At 32.1% G+C, this 12,779-nt stretch overlaps 2 protein-coding genes across 2 annotated transcripts; one reads left to right on the plus strand and one right to left on the minus strand.

The window, feature by feature from the left end:
* Positions 1-681: 681 nt before the first annotated feature.
* LOC115986066 (NDR1/HIN1-like protein 13) lies at positions 682-1,844 on the plus strand. Its single transcript, XM_031108955.1, has one exon. It carries the CDS (start codon positions 835-837, stop codon positions 1,690-1,692), a length of 858 nt encoding a protein of 285 aa, XP_030964815.1. The 5' UTR covers positions 682-834; the 3' UTR covers positions 1,693-1,844.
* Positions 1,845-9,021: 7,177 nt separating this feature from the next.
* Positions 9,022-12,419, minus strand: LOC115982588 (xylogen-like protein 11). Its single transcript, XM_031105228.1, has 3 exons — positions 11,868-12,419; positions 10,869-10,925; positions 9,022-9,383 (listed from the first exon to the last, which is right to left on the minus strand). Exons 1-3 carry the CDS (start codon positions 12,253-12,255, stop codon positions 9,256-9,258), a joined length of 573 nt encoding a protein of 190 aa, XP_030961088.1. The 5' UTR covers positions 12,256-12,419; the 3' UTR covers positions 9,022-9,255.
* Positions 12,420-12,779: the final 360 nt, after the last annotated feature.

A 12,779-nucleotide genomic window follows, 5' to 3' on the forward strand; every position in this document is an offset into this window, starting at 1 on the left:
ATGTTGGTGCTTATTCCCACAGATTTATGTTCCTTTATTATTAATTTTTGCTTTTCTCAATGACATTTGACAATATTAAAGGCCTCATTTCGGTCAAGTCCTGGGGGGATTTATATGGGACATAATAGTATATTGATGAGCTTTATCGAACATTGTATTTGCCTTTGTTCTATATTGTTTTCTTCTTTGTTAAGTTAGATACATTCCTTGAAGTCTTCACTCTATCACAACAATCAGCGATACTTAAAAGCTCTATTTAAGTATACAATTTAGATTCTGATTATAAGCCAACTCATTTTTTTTTTCCCCAAATATTTACAAGTTTTACATAAATTTTTTACTTATAATACTTTAAACAGAAAGCTAAATAAGTTGTTCTGTTAGAACAGTAGACTTAGGTAAGTAAAACAATTTTACATTATAGTAAAAATGGTAGACTTTTGACTTTACCTTTTATTAGAAAAGAAAACCGTGTGTAGCCAATCCAACAAACATATATTAAAAATTCTCTTGCACACGGTCTTTCCAAAAAAAAAAAAAAAAAAAGTAAAAAAAAGAAACAGACAAAAGGCAAGGAAACACGAACTCGGTACACGGATTGGACTTGTTCATGTAGTAATTTATTGGACATCTCATGCTGACCTGTGAAATCCATTGCTGTTTACTCATTCGACACGCTCCTACATTTCTCTCTCTCTCTCTCTTCTTAACCTCGTATATATATCCCACTTTTTCTCTTTCTCTCTCACATTACAATTTTCTCTCGCTGATTCACTCACCGAGTTTATATCTAAATTCTACAACTCAGTACCCACAAAAAAAATAGTAATAAAAATGACCGACCGAGTTCACCCACGCGACTCGCCGCCACCACAGCCACCGGTTTCAGTAAACGACGAAACATCCTCGGAGAGTTCCGAACCAATGTTGACACTCGCCACTCGTCCGAATCCTTGTCCCGACAAACCCGTTCCTCCACCTGGTACCTACGTGATCCACATCCCTAAGGACCAAGTCTACCGTGTTCCTCCGCCGGAAAACGCCAATCGCTACCAAGCCCTCTCTCGCAAATCCAAAACTCGCCGCCGGCCTTGCTGTCGCTGCCTCTGCTGGTCCTTCGGAATCCTCGCTTTCCTCCTCGCCCTCCTCGCCGTCTCCGCCGCAATATTCTACCTCGTAGTCAAACCCAGGTCTCCGAATTACTCCGTCGACGCCATCTCCGTCTCCGGCCTCAACTTCACCGCCGCCGACGCCGCCGCGGCGTCATCAGCTTCTCTAACGGTCTCGCCCGAGTTCGACGTTACCGTTAGAGCCGATAACCCGAACGACAAGATCGGGATCTACTACGAACCGAAGAGCTCCGTCGAGATCTATTACGACGACGTTTCTCTTTGTAACGGCGCGGTGCCTTCGTTTTACCAGCCGTCTAATAACGTGACGGTTTTCGAAACGGTGTTAAAGGGCTCCGGTGTGGTTTTGACCAGTACGGTTAAGAATTCGTTGTTGCAAGCTCAGAGCCAAGGGAAAGTGCCGTTACTTTTGACGGTTAGAGCTCCGGTTAAAATTAAAGTGGGGTCCGTTAAGTCTTGGACGATTACCGTTAAGGTTGACTGTGATATAACGGTGGATAGCTTAACGGCCAATGCTAAAATATTTTCCAAGGATTGTCACTACGGTGTGAAGATTTGGTAGACATACTACGTGTTTGGCAGTATGTTTATTTTGGTTTTAGAATTAGGATTTTTGGTATAAATTTTTCTTTTTTTCTTTTTTAATTTTTGTGATTATGTTATAGCTTCTTTATACAGATTACGAAAGTAATATACACATTGTTTTAGTTACCATCTATCTTTGTTATTTCAAAATTATCTTATTGTATAATTTGGGATTGGAAGATGGGGCTTGGTCCCAAGAAATTGGGAATAACTCTTTGGATTTAAAAGATTTCACAAGCATGGAGTAGCAAGTTGTCGATAATAGCATAATAGGTAAAGATGACCAATAAAAATATGCTAACTCAATCACTAAAAAAAATAGAAAATTTTCTTCTCTCCATCTAATATTTTATAGAAGAACTTTGGTATAAAATATACATGGCACTCCCCTTAGTTTATAAGAGTTCTTATCACGCATGACACTCCCCCCATGTGTGTGTGTGTATAATTTGACATGACTTTTTTTTTTTTTTTTTTTTTTTTTTAAATATGAAATTGTGTTAGTGAAACTTCAATCCTCAATTATAGATTGGTGGGTTGACAGTGGATTGGAATTTTCTTAACCCGCCATTAGTAAGTTAGTTAAAAATATTACCCTTTACCTGTCCAACCCGACCCATGTATACTCCTAACTAGGAATGTCCTCTACTAAATGCTTGAGCTACTTGACGAATCTTGCAAAAGAGATTGAACTTAATAACTACAATCAAGACCAATTAGAGTTGGTTGGAAACTAGTGCTCCAAAAGTCTAGTTAGGACACTAATATGAAAGTTAGTTTCAACAAAGTTTCTAATAGTATATTTCATATCGCACAAAATTTGAGACTTAGAGTATTTATAGGGAGTTGATTGGGAGAAAGTTTACCCGGCATCTATTCAATAACAAATTATCTCAAAAGTTTAAACTGTTAGAAAATTGTGAATTTAATCACTTAATCATAACTCTAACACTCCTCCTCTCTTGTGGGTCTAACCATCCCCTTAATAAGTGGAGCCTAACACATGATATTTATTTTTAACATTTTAAATGGAAGATAGAGTAAAGACAGGAATTGAATTCATAATTTTCTGCTCTGATACTATGTTAAATTATCGATGCATGCAACAACTCTCTCACAATTAATGGGCTCCACACACTAGTATGGTCCACAAGTACTGTAAGATATCCATTACATACACCGGATCTAGGATATACTTTCTCGTTGGTTAGGACCTGTTGGGAATATGCATCTCTTTGCAAATCCAAGAGATAGATTAGTATTTAACTATTTATATTTCACTTCCACGTTTATTTATTATAATATTATTTTTAGGATAAAATTTAGTTACAAAATTGGTTGTAACTTTATGTTACAATCTTACTCAATATCTTCTTATTAGAGGTGAATTTTGACAAATTTACCATTGGATTACATCTTTTTCTTATATTCTCCATATTTGCAAAATTTCTAAAAAATTAAAAGTCAATAGTTATATCATCAGTAAATTATTTGAATTGCAATTTTTGTAGTTTAAAATTATACATAAAATATAAGCTTCTAAATTATATAATAAATAATATCTGAATGACACAAATCTTGACATTTGTATTAAGAGCATAAAGAACATGCAATTCAATAATTAGATTTTTAAAATATGTAATAATGTTTATTTTATTGAATAAGTTTGTAACCTAATAATGTTTATTTTATTGAATAAGTTTGTAACCTAAGGTTACAAACAATATTGTAGATAAACTTTGTCCTTATTTTTATTATTTACCAATTATATAGAATGCGTTTGAATATCACTTATTTTGTTAAAAATTGAAAACTGATAACTGAAAATAATAATAAAAATTACTATTTACATGTGAATCATCAACGCAAATCGCTGAAACGCATCAACCATCCAAATGCTACCTTAGTCACATTTCTTTTTAATAATAATTACACATGTGACGTTAATAGTAGTAAAGAAGGTTCTACAAACAATAGTAAAAAAATAGTGAAATTTTTTATATTATTAAACTTTATTGACTTTTATGAAATGGGACACCTGAGGTTTGGTACAAGCCAGCCTGGATTAATTAAAGTCGCTGGACTGAAACAAATCAGAATTGTCAAATTAGTGAAACAGTCACACCTAGCTAACTTGGATGTAAGAAAGATGCATAAAGTCGTTGATTGCGCAATGATGTTTCAGTGGTGAGAGAATGTTGTATAAACATATAGTGCTTGATATGTTTTTTTATTTTATTTATTTTTTATATGTTATTTGATATATGCAATAAATTTTTAGCTTTGTTGTACACAGCAGATTGATGGAGAACATTGCTATGTAGGATATGATACTATTTATTTCATTTTCAACACTATTATATGATTTATTTTAATCCAATTCTTAACTATTTTTAGTGTGAATTTACATTTCTCATACTTGACTTAGTGTTTGTATGTGGGTCATCATATATTTTTTTGAAAATTTTATAGAGTTGACAAGTGAAGTAGTCCAAGACTCTCTCTTTCACCATTGCACCTAATTAAAAAAAAAAATGGAAGTGGTCATCAACATTTGGGAATCCAAAAGTTATCGAAATTTAGACATGGAAACCATTAATCATCTGTGGAAGTAATTTAAAAGTAAAACTCAAGTAATTGAGGTTAAAAAGTTTTGTGTAAACTTGTACTCATTTCTTAACTTGTTAAAGACATCTTCAACTATACCCAGGAAAAAAAATGATGAGATTTAACAAGGCAGTCCATGATTACTGATTAATTAGTTGCAGAACCACTTTAGCATGTGTCATATTCAATAAATAGGAAACAGTCTTTGCCAGAATTTTGATATAAAATTAGGTAGGCATTATTTGACCCATGCTCAAATACCTAAACCACTTTCTATTGGAGGGAATAAACCCTACTATTACTATGGATATCCTCTATTTAATCTTCATTTATTTATGGCAAAAGTTAACGGATGCTTTACGAATATTTATTCATAGATCAGTTTTTAAAAAAGATTTTATGAAAAAATAAAAGAGTAAATAACTTTTATAACAGTTAAAAAAAATTTTTCTCATAAAAGTTGTATAAAATATTTTTTAAAATAGTTAATAAATGAATATTTTAAGAGCACCCGTTAACTGAGTAATTTATTTATTTGTATTCTTGTTTTCTTTCTTTCTTTTTTATTTTTTATTTTCAGTTCTTCAAAACTGCATGACGGTCTGCTGTGGGCATTGAATCCATATATCTTACTTGCTTTGATGGGTTATCGATCTAGACAAAAGAATTTAAGAGGTACTAATCTTCCAAGGAAAATCGACACTAGTCTATCTCTTGTACTTGAAGATGCATTTAAAGGTGGATTTAAAAAATAAATGCAAAGAATTAGTTGAGATGTATGTGTCAAATAATTTCTTTGGCCAAACCGAAGAGTTCAGGTTTTTCTAGATACAATTAATAAGTATTACAACTAAACTAAAAAATTATTTCAATAATAAAATAGATGGTAAAAAGAAGAGAAGAAAAATTAAGTTATATGAAAAAATACACTTGATGTAAGTCCAAGAGTTTATCGAAAAGCCAAATATGATAATAGATTATACAATAATTTTAAATAAGTGATTAAACTTCTTCTAAATATCTTTAAACTTTTGATAATTGTGTTTTAAAAATTTTAATTTATTTTAAAAAAACCCTTGGTAATTTTTTCACTTAAAGTAAATTGTGTTAATATTATAAATGTAGTCATAATGAGTCAAGTGACAAAGTTATGTTATACAACTTGTAATACATATATTAAGCCAGATGGTGTGAGCAAAATATGTATATTTCCCCCTTTTATAATTAAAACTAAAAAAAAAACTATGGTAAGTTATTAATATAATATAAAAACAATAATGAAAATTCTTTTAAATTTCTAAAAGCTCTTGGTAGTAGAATTTTAATCAGGGTATTATTCTTTGAAATTCTGGCAATAGAGCTTCACTTAAGTAGATATGTTAAATATTTTAATATATTTCTATTGTATCACTACCATGGCCTAGGTAGTTTGTCCACGGGAGTTGCCATGGCCTTAGCTGCATAAAGTTTTTAACTTTTTGTTATATAATATGTGATACAATATTATAAGATTTGGATGTTAACTGACATAATATGTAACCTTATTATGAATATTTATTGACACTAATTGATGGGTTAATAAACAATTTCATAACTTGAAGTTTATCAAATGTCTTATAATTTAACATAGATTTTTTTTTTTTTTCTTTCTTTGTATTTGGATAGATGATGTCAGCTCCATGATGGTACTCTTTATCTTCTAGTAACAACATCGATGGATTTCATTTTGATTTAGGCGATATTCAAACCAAAGTTTCTTATTAGTAACAACTTATATAAATTTCTATTAATAATTTATTTATCAGAGACTCTTTGAGAGTGTGAATTGAAACTATTGAAAGTTAGTGATTTTAATTTAAAACTATAATTTTTTTAAAAAAATTTATCTTAGACCATTAGAAAAATTATGTAATTTATTTAAAATTTTAATTTATTAAAGGAGATTGTAGCTATATATCGCATAAAAATGATGAATCCTTGGCATAGTTATGAATTATAGTACTCAATTTACATTATAAGTTCCCTTAAAAAAGAAAATGTTAAGATTGCAATCACCCCTTCTGACCAATTAATGTATAAAAATTCCATATATTATTATCAAATTATTATTCGTTCATGTTTTCACCGATTGAAACGAGAAGGAAAGAACGCAAGATTGTATACACATATTGACATACACAAGCTGCCCTGCTTCTCATTCTTTAATATATATATATATATATATATATATATATATATCTATAATCTCTGTGCAGGCTTGCGTGTATGTTTCTGAAATTTGGATCTCGTGGGGTTGTTAAGAAACTAGTAGAAAGAAAATTATTCAGTTAAGATTTTGTCTAAGTCTGCAATTATTTCCATCAAGAAGAAACTGTATTGAACGAAGAAACTTTCCCAATTGTTGGACCAAGTCATGGGCAATTTTAATTAGCAGAATTTCTGATTAAACAATCTCAATAATTGTAACAACCCAAGAAAAAGCGCTAGCCACATCTGCGCTATACCTCAAAAGGATTAGTCACAATTGAGGCTCCTTGCAATTGTTAATAAAGTCCAGTTTAAATTTCTAACGTCCTCGTTAGGGCCCACTTTGTGGGGTAGTGTCTCCGAGCCCACACGGGGTTACTGGGCCCGCTCTGATACCATATGTAACAACCCAAGAAAAAGCGCTAGCCACATCTGCGCTATACCTCAAAAGGACTAGTCACAATTGAGGCTCCTTGCAGTTGTTAATAAAGTCCAGTTCAACCCAGTAAATACCCGATGTGGGACTCATCACACACCCACACACATCACACAATCAATCAAATTGGGGCATCACAATAATGAAACGTTCAAAAGTTGCCATTGCACACTACATGAGCTTATATTACCGCAAAATGTACAAGAAATAGATGATAGGTGGTACTGGTACTACTAAGTTCCACTTACATTTTTTGGTTTTCTCCTTTAGAAAATAGGAGCCAAACACAAATCATGTCAAAATTGTGTTTTGAAAACTAGTTCCAAATACGATTTTAAAAAACAGTTTTCTAAGTTTTTGGAAAACAAAAATTGGATGACCAAACAGGGCCACAGGCTCTTATATTAATGTTTTACTCTTTGTTGGCATTTGGGTTGGCCCAAGCCCAGTGGGATACCAAGTTTGATAAAATCCTAGCTCAAAATTCTTTGCATTAATTTATAGGATAAAGTTTATATGCACACCAAATGGAGGAATTCTTCCAAACTAGGTTAGGTGACACCTTATAAAATTGACATGTGTTTTGATCCAAAATCTCCTAACCACTAAAGTGTGTGAACTATGATTAAGTGGGTTAGCCGGCTAGGTGATTTTTAGTCAAGACACATGTCAGTTTTTTAAGGTGCCACCTAATCTAGTTGGAGGAATTCTTCCAAACTGAGTTGCATACAAACTATGTATTGTCTTACAAGAGAGATATAAAGGGACCATAGGAAAGAAAACAAAGGAAAAAGGGAGACACTAGTGTAACACCAAGATTCCTCTTCGCTTTGATCCCTTGGGTTGGCAACACATGTTATGCGTGGATATGTTCTGTACATTCATTTCGCATTAATTGGGGTGTTGGTGGATAAAATTAGATGCGTTTATTAAATGAGTTAGTTGCGTCAATCCGAACATGATTCGAATTCATTTAACCTTAACTTATAACCTGTTTATAAACAAACTAGTCATGTCAAGTTTGTGGATCGTGTCAAATTTTACCACCTTAAGTAAAATAAGGATTTATTACTAATTATCAGAATTCTAAGATGTGATTGTCCTATTTGATTTTTTTATCAATTTTAAGTTAGAAGTGTTTACGCCTTTATGGTCTTTTGGGATGGATAAAATCAGATCTAGAACCAAAAAAAAAAAAGTGACATGGCAGTTAGGATGGTGTTGAATGTTGATTGCAACCTGTGATGATGTGCCATAGCTAATGTGGTACCTAGGGTCGACGTGTTGGAATCTGGTGTTGACGTGTGGCAGAGCAATGTGCTTAGCTCGTATAGATGAGTTTGACAGGGCACATGTTGATGTGTGGCTCGAAGTTTGTGGCATGTGAAGCATTTAGCTTTAAGAGACAAAACCTTTAGGCGGTGCATGTAGGCACATATTTTGTCTATTTGCAATGACTTCTTCGACATTTTGTAGATTGATGATGAGAGATCTTACAAGTGATGATGTAGGAGTAGGAAGAGCATAGGAAAAAGGGAGAAATGTGAAGTTTTAGAATCTTGGCTTTAATAACAACTAAAAACCATAAATATTTGAATGAATATAATACTATATTTTTTTGATAGATATGATTAGATTTTTTTTTTTTTTTTTTTTCTGAATAATAATTATATATTTATTTATTTATTTATCACTCCAAGATAAATATTTTTTTATCGTTAGGTTAAAATGTATGAAATTAGTTTTTTTTAGGTGGAATTTTAACCTAAAATACCTTGTTCGATGACAATTTTTTTCCAATTGGAGTCGGCGGCTCTCCTAGGGATTCCATGAACTAATAAGAACCTACAACTAAATACTCTTATATTAGTGAATGATATAGAATATTGTATAATGGTGTAACACTTTTTTGGTGAATAGATACTGTACAAATTTTTTTTTTTGAGAAGAGGATATAGTACAGAATTAAACATCAATTCTTAAACATGCATTCTAGAAATCACCACATTGGATGTAGATATAAACAGGCTCAAACTTGAATAGTAGAGATCATCCCAAAAAATAATCAATCTCAATCAAAGCTCAATACAAAAGGTATAAACCTTTAACGAAATCAAGGACTCGTACACATTATTGGCATATAGGCAAAAGGATTTAGTACTGTCACGACATATGTGTTTCTTAAATAAATCTGGTTACAACATCTAAATAAATATGAATTTCAATCAGATAGTAGCTAGTAATATATAATCAGAAGAATACTGGAAGAAATGCAAATGCCAAGCCAACAGTAAAAGCTAGGGTGAACCCTAAATTGCTTGAAGCTCCATTTTTCCCTGATGTGGGCAGGGCAGCTGGTTCTGCTCCTGGTGATAATCCTTTTTTTTTTCCAGGAAAAAAATAAGGTTAGGACATTGAAAGTAAAAGCATATAAGCAGCTCAGTGGCCAAGAATGAATTAGAGATTGGCCTGAGTTTTATGATCTCAATTAAACGGCCCAATAATTAAGGATCTAGACAAATAAGCCCATGTAATTAAAATAAGAAAAACATAATGCAAGTAAAGAGAAGTGATGCGTTACAATATTTTTACAACAAATCATATGTGGTATGATGTTATTGGTTCTAATTTGAATCAAGCACTGAAATTATTTTTTTACCAACACTTAGATTACTTTTTTGCTAACCTGATAATAGCTAATAACAACCTGTTATTTAAGATTTGTTATGAAAATGTTGTGGATATTTCTTGTAAGTAAAATAAGAGAAATATTATGTATACTGTATTTTCATAAATAGTTTCATATCAAATTTAGGTGGCAAGCTGTTATTGATGGAGTAAAAAAAAATGATGTCAGTGATATGCCTAGTTTAAAATCAATAAAAACTTGTCACTTAAAATTTGTTGTAAATCCTAAAAAATATATATAGTAAAAGTAGCATTACTAGTTTAATAACTATTCCAACAACCATGGTTTTCAAAACCGGACCAAGAGTAAAACCAAATTTGCCTCGAGTTCCCAATTTTAACCGAATTTTGATATTTTTACCAGATTAAATTGATACCCAATTCTCAATTGGACCGATCAGACCGACCGATCCGGTCTGGGTTTTAAAACTACGCTGACAGCTATCGTGATCCCCATTTGTGGTAGGGTCAAAATACAATGCTGAATGTTGGAAGAGGTCCACAATGGTGTTTGTTTCTTTTGTTCTAGAAACAGATTGTACATTATTTATATAGACCCAACAGTCCTCTGTATCCAACTACGAAAGTACACATTTGAGATTTGACAGAAATGCAACCGAAAAATAGAATAAAAGAAAATCCTTAATTATGCTGAATTTCAAGCTTTTTAGACATATACTACATACAAGTCGTATTAGCACAAATTTTGCAATGAAATCCTTTCGGCCATCTTAAACTTTAGAGTGCGTTTGCCATCCTCATTTTTTAGTCAACTTATTTGCTTACATTTACTTTTGAGTGGTGTATATATTTACCCATACAATTTACATATTCGTGCAAAATGCATTGAGATTGTGATTTTAAGTCTTTCTCCTTTCACCATTTCACAATTTTAGTGCATTTCGCATGTGCGTATAAGTTTGTGTGAAAAAAGTGTGTAAATATTATAGTATTTACCCATTACTTTTTATTGGGATTAGTTTAAGAACTACAAATTATTCTACAATTTTTTTGTCAAAATTTTGATGTGGCAGACTATGAGTAGTTAATCATTACTTACACATAAATTCACAAATTTTTTTTTCATTAATCGTCACAATTGCAACAAAAAATTGTGAAAAATTATATGATTTTTAAGAAAACAAACAAAAAGATTAAAAAGAGGGAGGAATTACCTAGTGACTCACTCGGTGATGGGCCTCCTACTGGGCCAGGCACTGGGTATCCCGCAGCTGTCAAACACAACACAAAAATTGATTTTAGTATTTTCATTTCAAAGCCTTTGATGCATTAATTTTAGTATCTACCTACATTGAATGCCAATCACCGTTCACCAACCTAAAAAGAAAAAAAGGGTGGTTCGTATGGACAGAAGTTGGTCACATTAAAAGTACGGGCATGTCAGTGTTCTTAACAACTCGTTGTCTTCAAAAAATGTAGGAACAGAGTCTATTGTGCCACAATTTTACCCTGATTTTTTTGAGGTGGAGGCAATATAATTTCACATTAAAAAATTTTAATTTACTTTATAGCAAATTAGAATCTTACTTAAAGAAACTAAATTAAATTTTAAAGTTCTACTTAAAACAAACTACATTAATAATTTTAAGAGTAAGATAATGTTTTCATCTCTAAATTTTACTAAAAGTTTTTCATTTTATTTTTTATCCATCAATTTTAAAAAGTTCATTTTTCACCCTTGGTTCCTCAACTATTAATTGTGTCAATTTAGTCTATCAACTAAAAAAAAAAAACAAATCAATTTGATTATTGGATATCCTCTCCGTTTAATTTTTAACCAAAATAATTGATGTGGCAAATGTAACACACAGTATGAGATTAATATAGAAAAATTAAAATTGAAAGATCAAAATCAAGTTAATTTCAATTATTGATTCCATTAAAACATAACTAGGGAGGAGATCCAAAAATGATCTGTGATTTTCACTAAAAATTCAACTTTATCCAATAAATGGAAGACTACATTAAAAATTTAAACTCTCATATAAGGTGATATTATATGATGTGATTGAATAACCAACAAAATCTAAACCACCATGGCATGAATGACACTTATTATTTATCCACATAATTTAACTTTCTCGTGACTTTTCTTATGTACAAAAAGAATAATAATCTTCCAAAGAATCAAAGGTGTGGACTGTGGAGTGTACCTGAGCAAGTGCTAACAGGGGGTGTTTGAAGACCACAAAGAGAAGGAAGCTTGAGAGCCCTTTTGACATCAATGTTGAACCCATAACTTTCTGCAATGTTGCTCCCAAGCAACTCACACAAGCAAATAGGGTTGCTTTCAAGCAGCCCAGCAAGCTCAGGGCAGCAAGCCTTATCAGGCTTTGTAGCATTGCTTCCAGTCACCACAAAAGTTAGGCAGTCAGACATGTTCACCAAACTATTAAGGCAAGGATCCACTGCTGGTGCTGAAGCTGAAGCTGGTGATGAACCTGGTGCCTCTGCCTGAGCTGAAACACTGTGAAAAAATGCAGAAAACAATATGACTGAGGCTGCAACCATGGCAAAGACTTTGGCAGTGGCCATGGTCATTTTTTTGTGATCTATTCTTGTGTCTTTCTCTTAGCTCAAATTTCTCTCTGTTTTTCTACTTTGCAATACAACCGCTAATAAAAGTTTTGTGTGTAGAGAGTAGAGAGTTGTTGTAGGAGTTAAAATAGAGGCTTTGGGAAAGGGGGTTCCCCATCTTTTGTTGGTAGCCGAAATTATTGATTGTAACTACCAGCTAACTATGTTGTGCAAATAATAAATTTGAACTTGAAAGCTCTCTCTCTCTCTCTCTCTCTCTCTCTCTCTCTCTCTCTCTCCTACTTGGATGTGAAATACTAATATAATAGATTAATGTTATCTGATGCTCTTAGAACAATTGTTAATGAACTATATTAAAAAAAATTCAGCATCATTTTTATGAGAAATATAAAAAATCGACAAAAAATTAATTATTTTATCATATTCCTGTAAAAGATTTTTAAAAATAATTCCTAAAACAATGCTCTAAGAGTATTCGTTAATATTTCCCTAATATAATCAAATGTCTATTACAAGTTACAACTAGG

This window comes from Quercus lobata, chromosome 1 (assembly GCF_001633185.2).
Source record: "Quercus lobata isolate SW786 chromosome 1, ValleyOak3.0 Primary Assembly, whole genome shotgun sequence".
In the NCBI taxonomy this organism is placed as follows: Eukaryota; Viridiplantae; Streptophyta; class Magnoliopsida; order Fagales; family Fagaceae; genus Quercus; species Quercus lobata.

Bases quoted from the DNA above. Each gene is read 5' to 3' on its own strand.
- LOC115986066 (XM_031108955.1), top strand. From the start codon at position 835: ATGACCGACCGAGTTCACCCACGCGACTCGCCGCCACCACAGCCACCG.
- LOC115982588 (XM_031105228.1), bottom strand. From the start codon at position 12,255: ATGACCATGGCCACTGCCAAAGTCTTTGCCATGGTTGCAGCCTCAGTC. The intron at 10,926-11,867 runs GTACACTCCACA...TGTGTTTGACAG, and splicing joins CCCTGTTAGCACTTGCTCAG to CTGCGGGATACCCAGTGCCT. The intron at 9,384-10,868 runs GTAATTCCTCCC...GAAAAAAAAAAG, and splicing joins ATCACCGAGTGAGTCACTAG to GATTATCACCAGGAGCAGAA.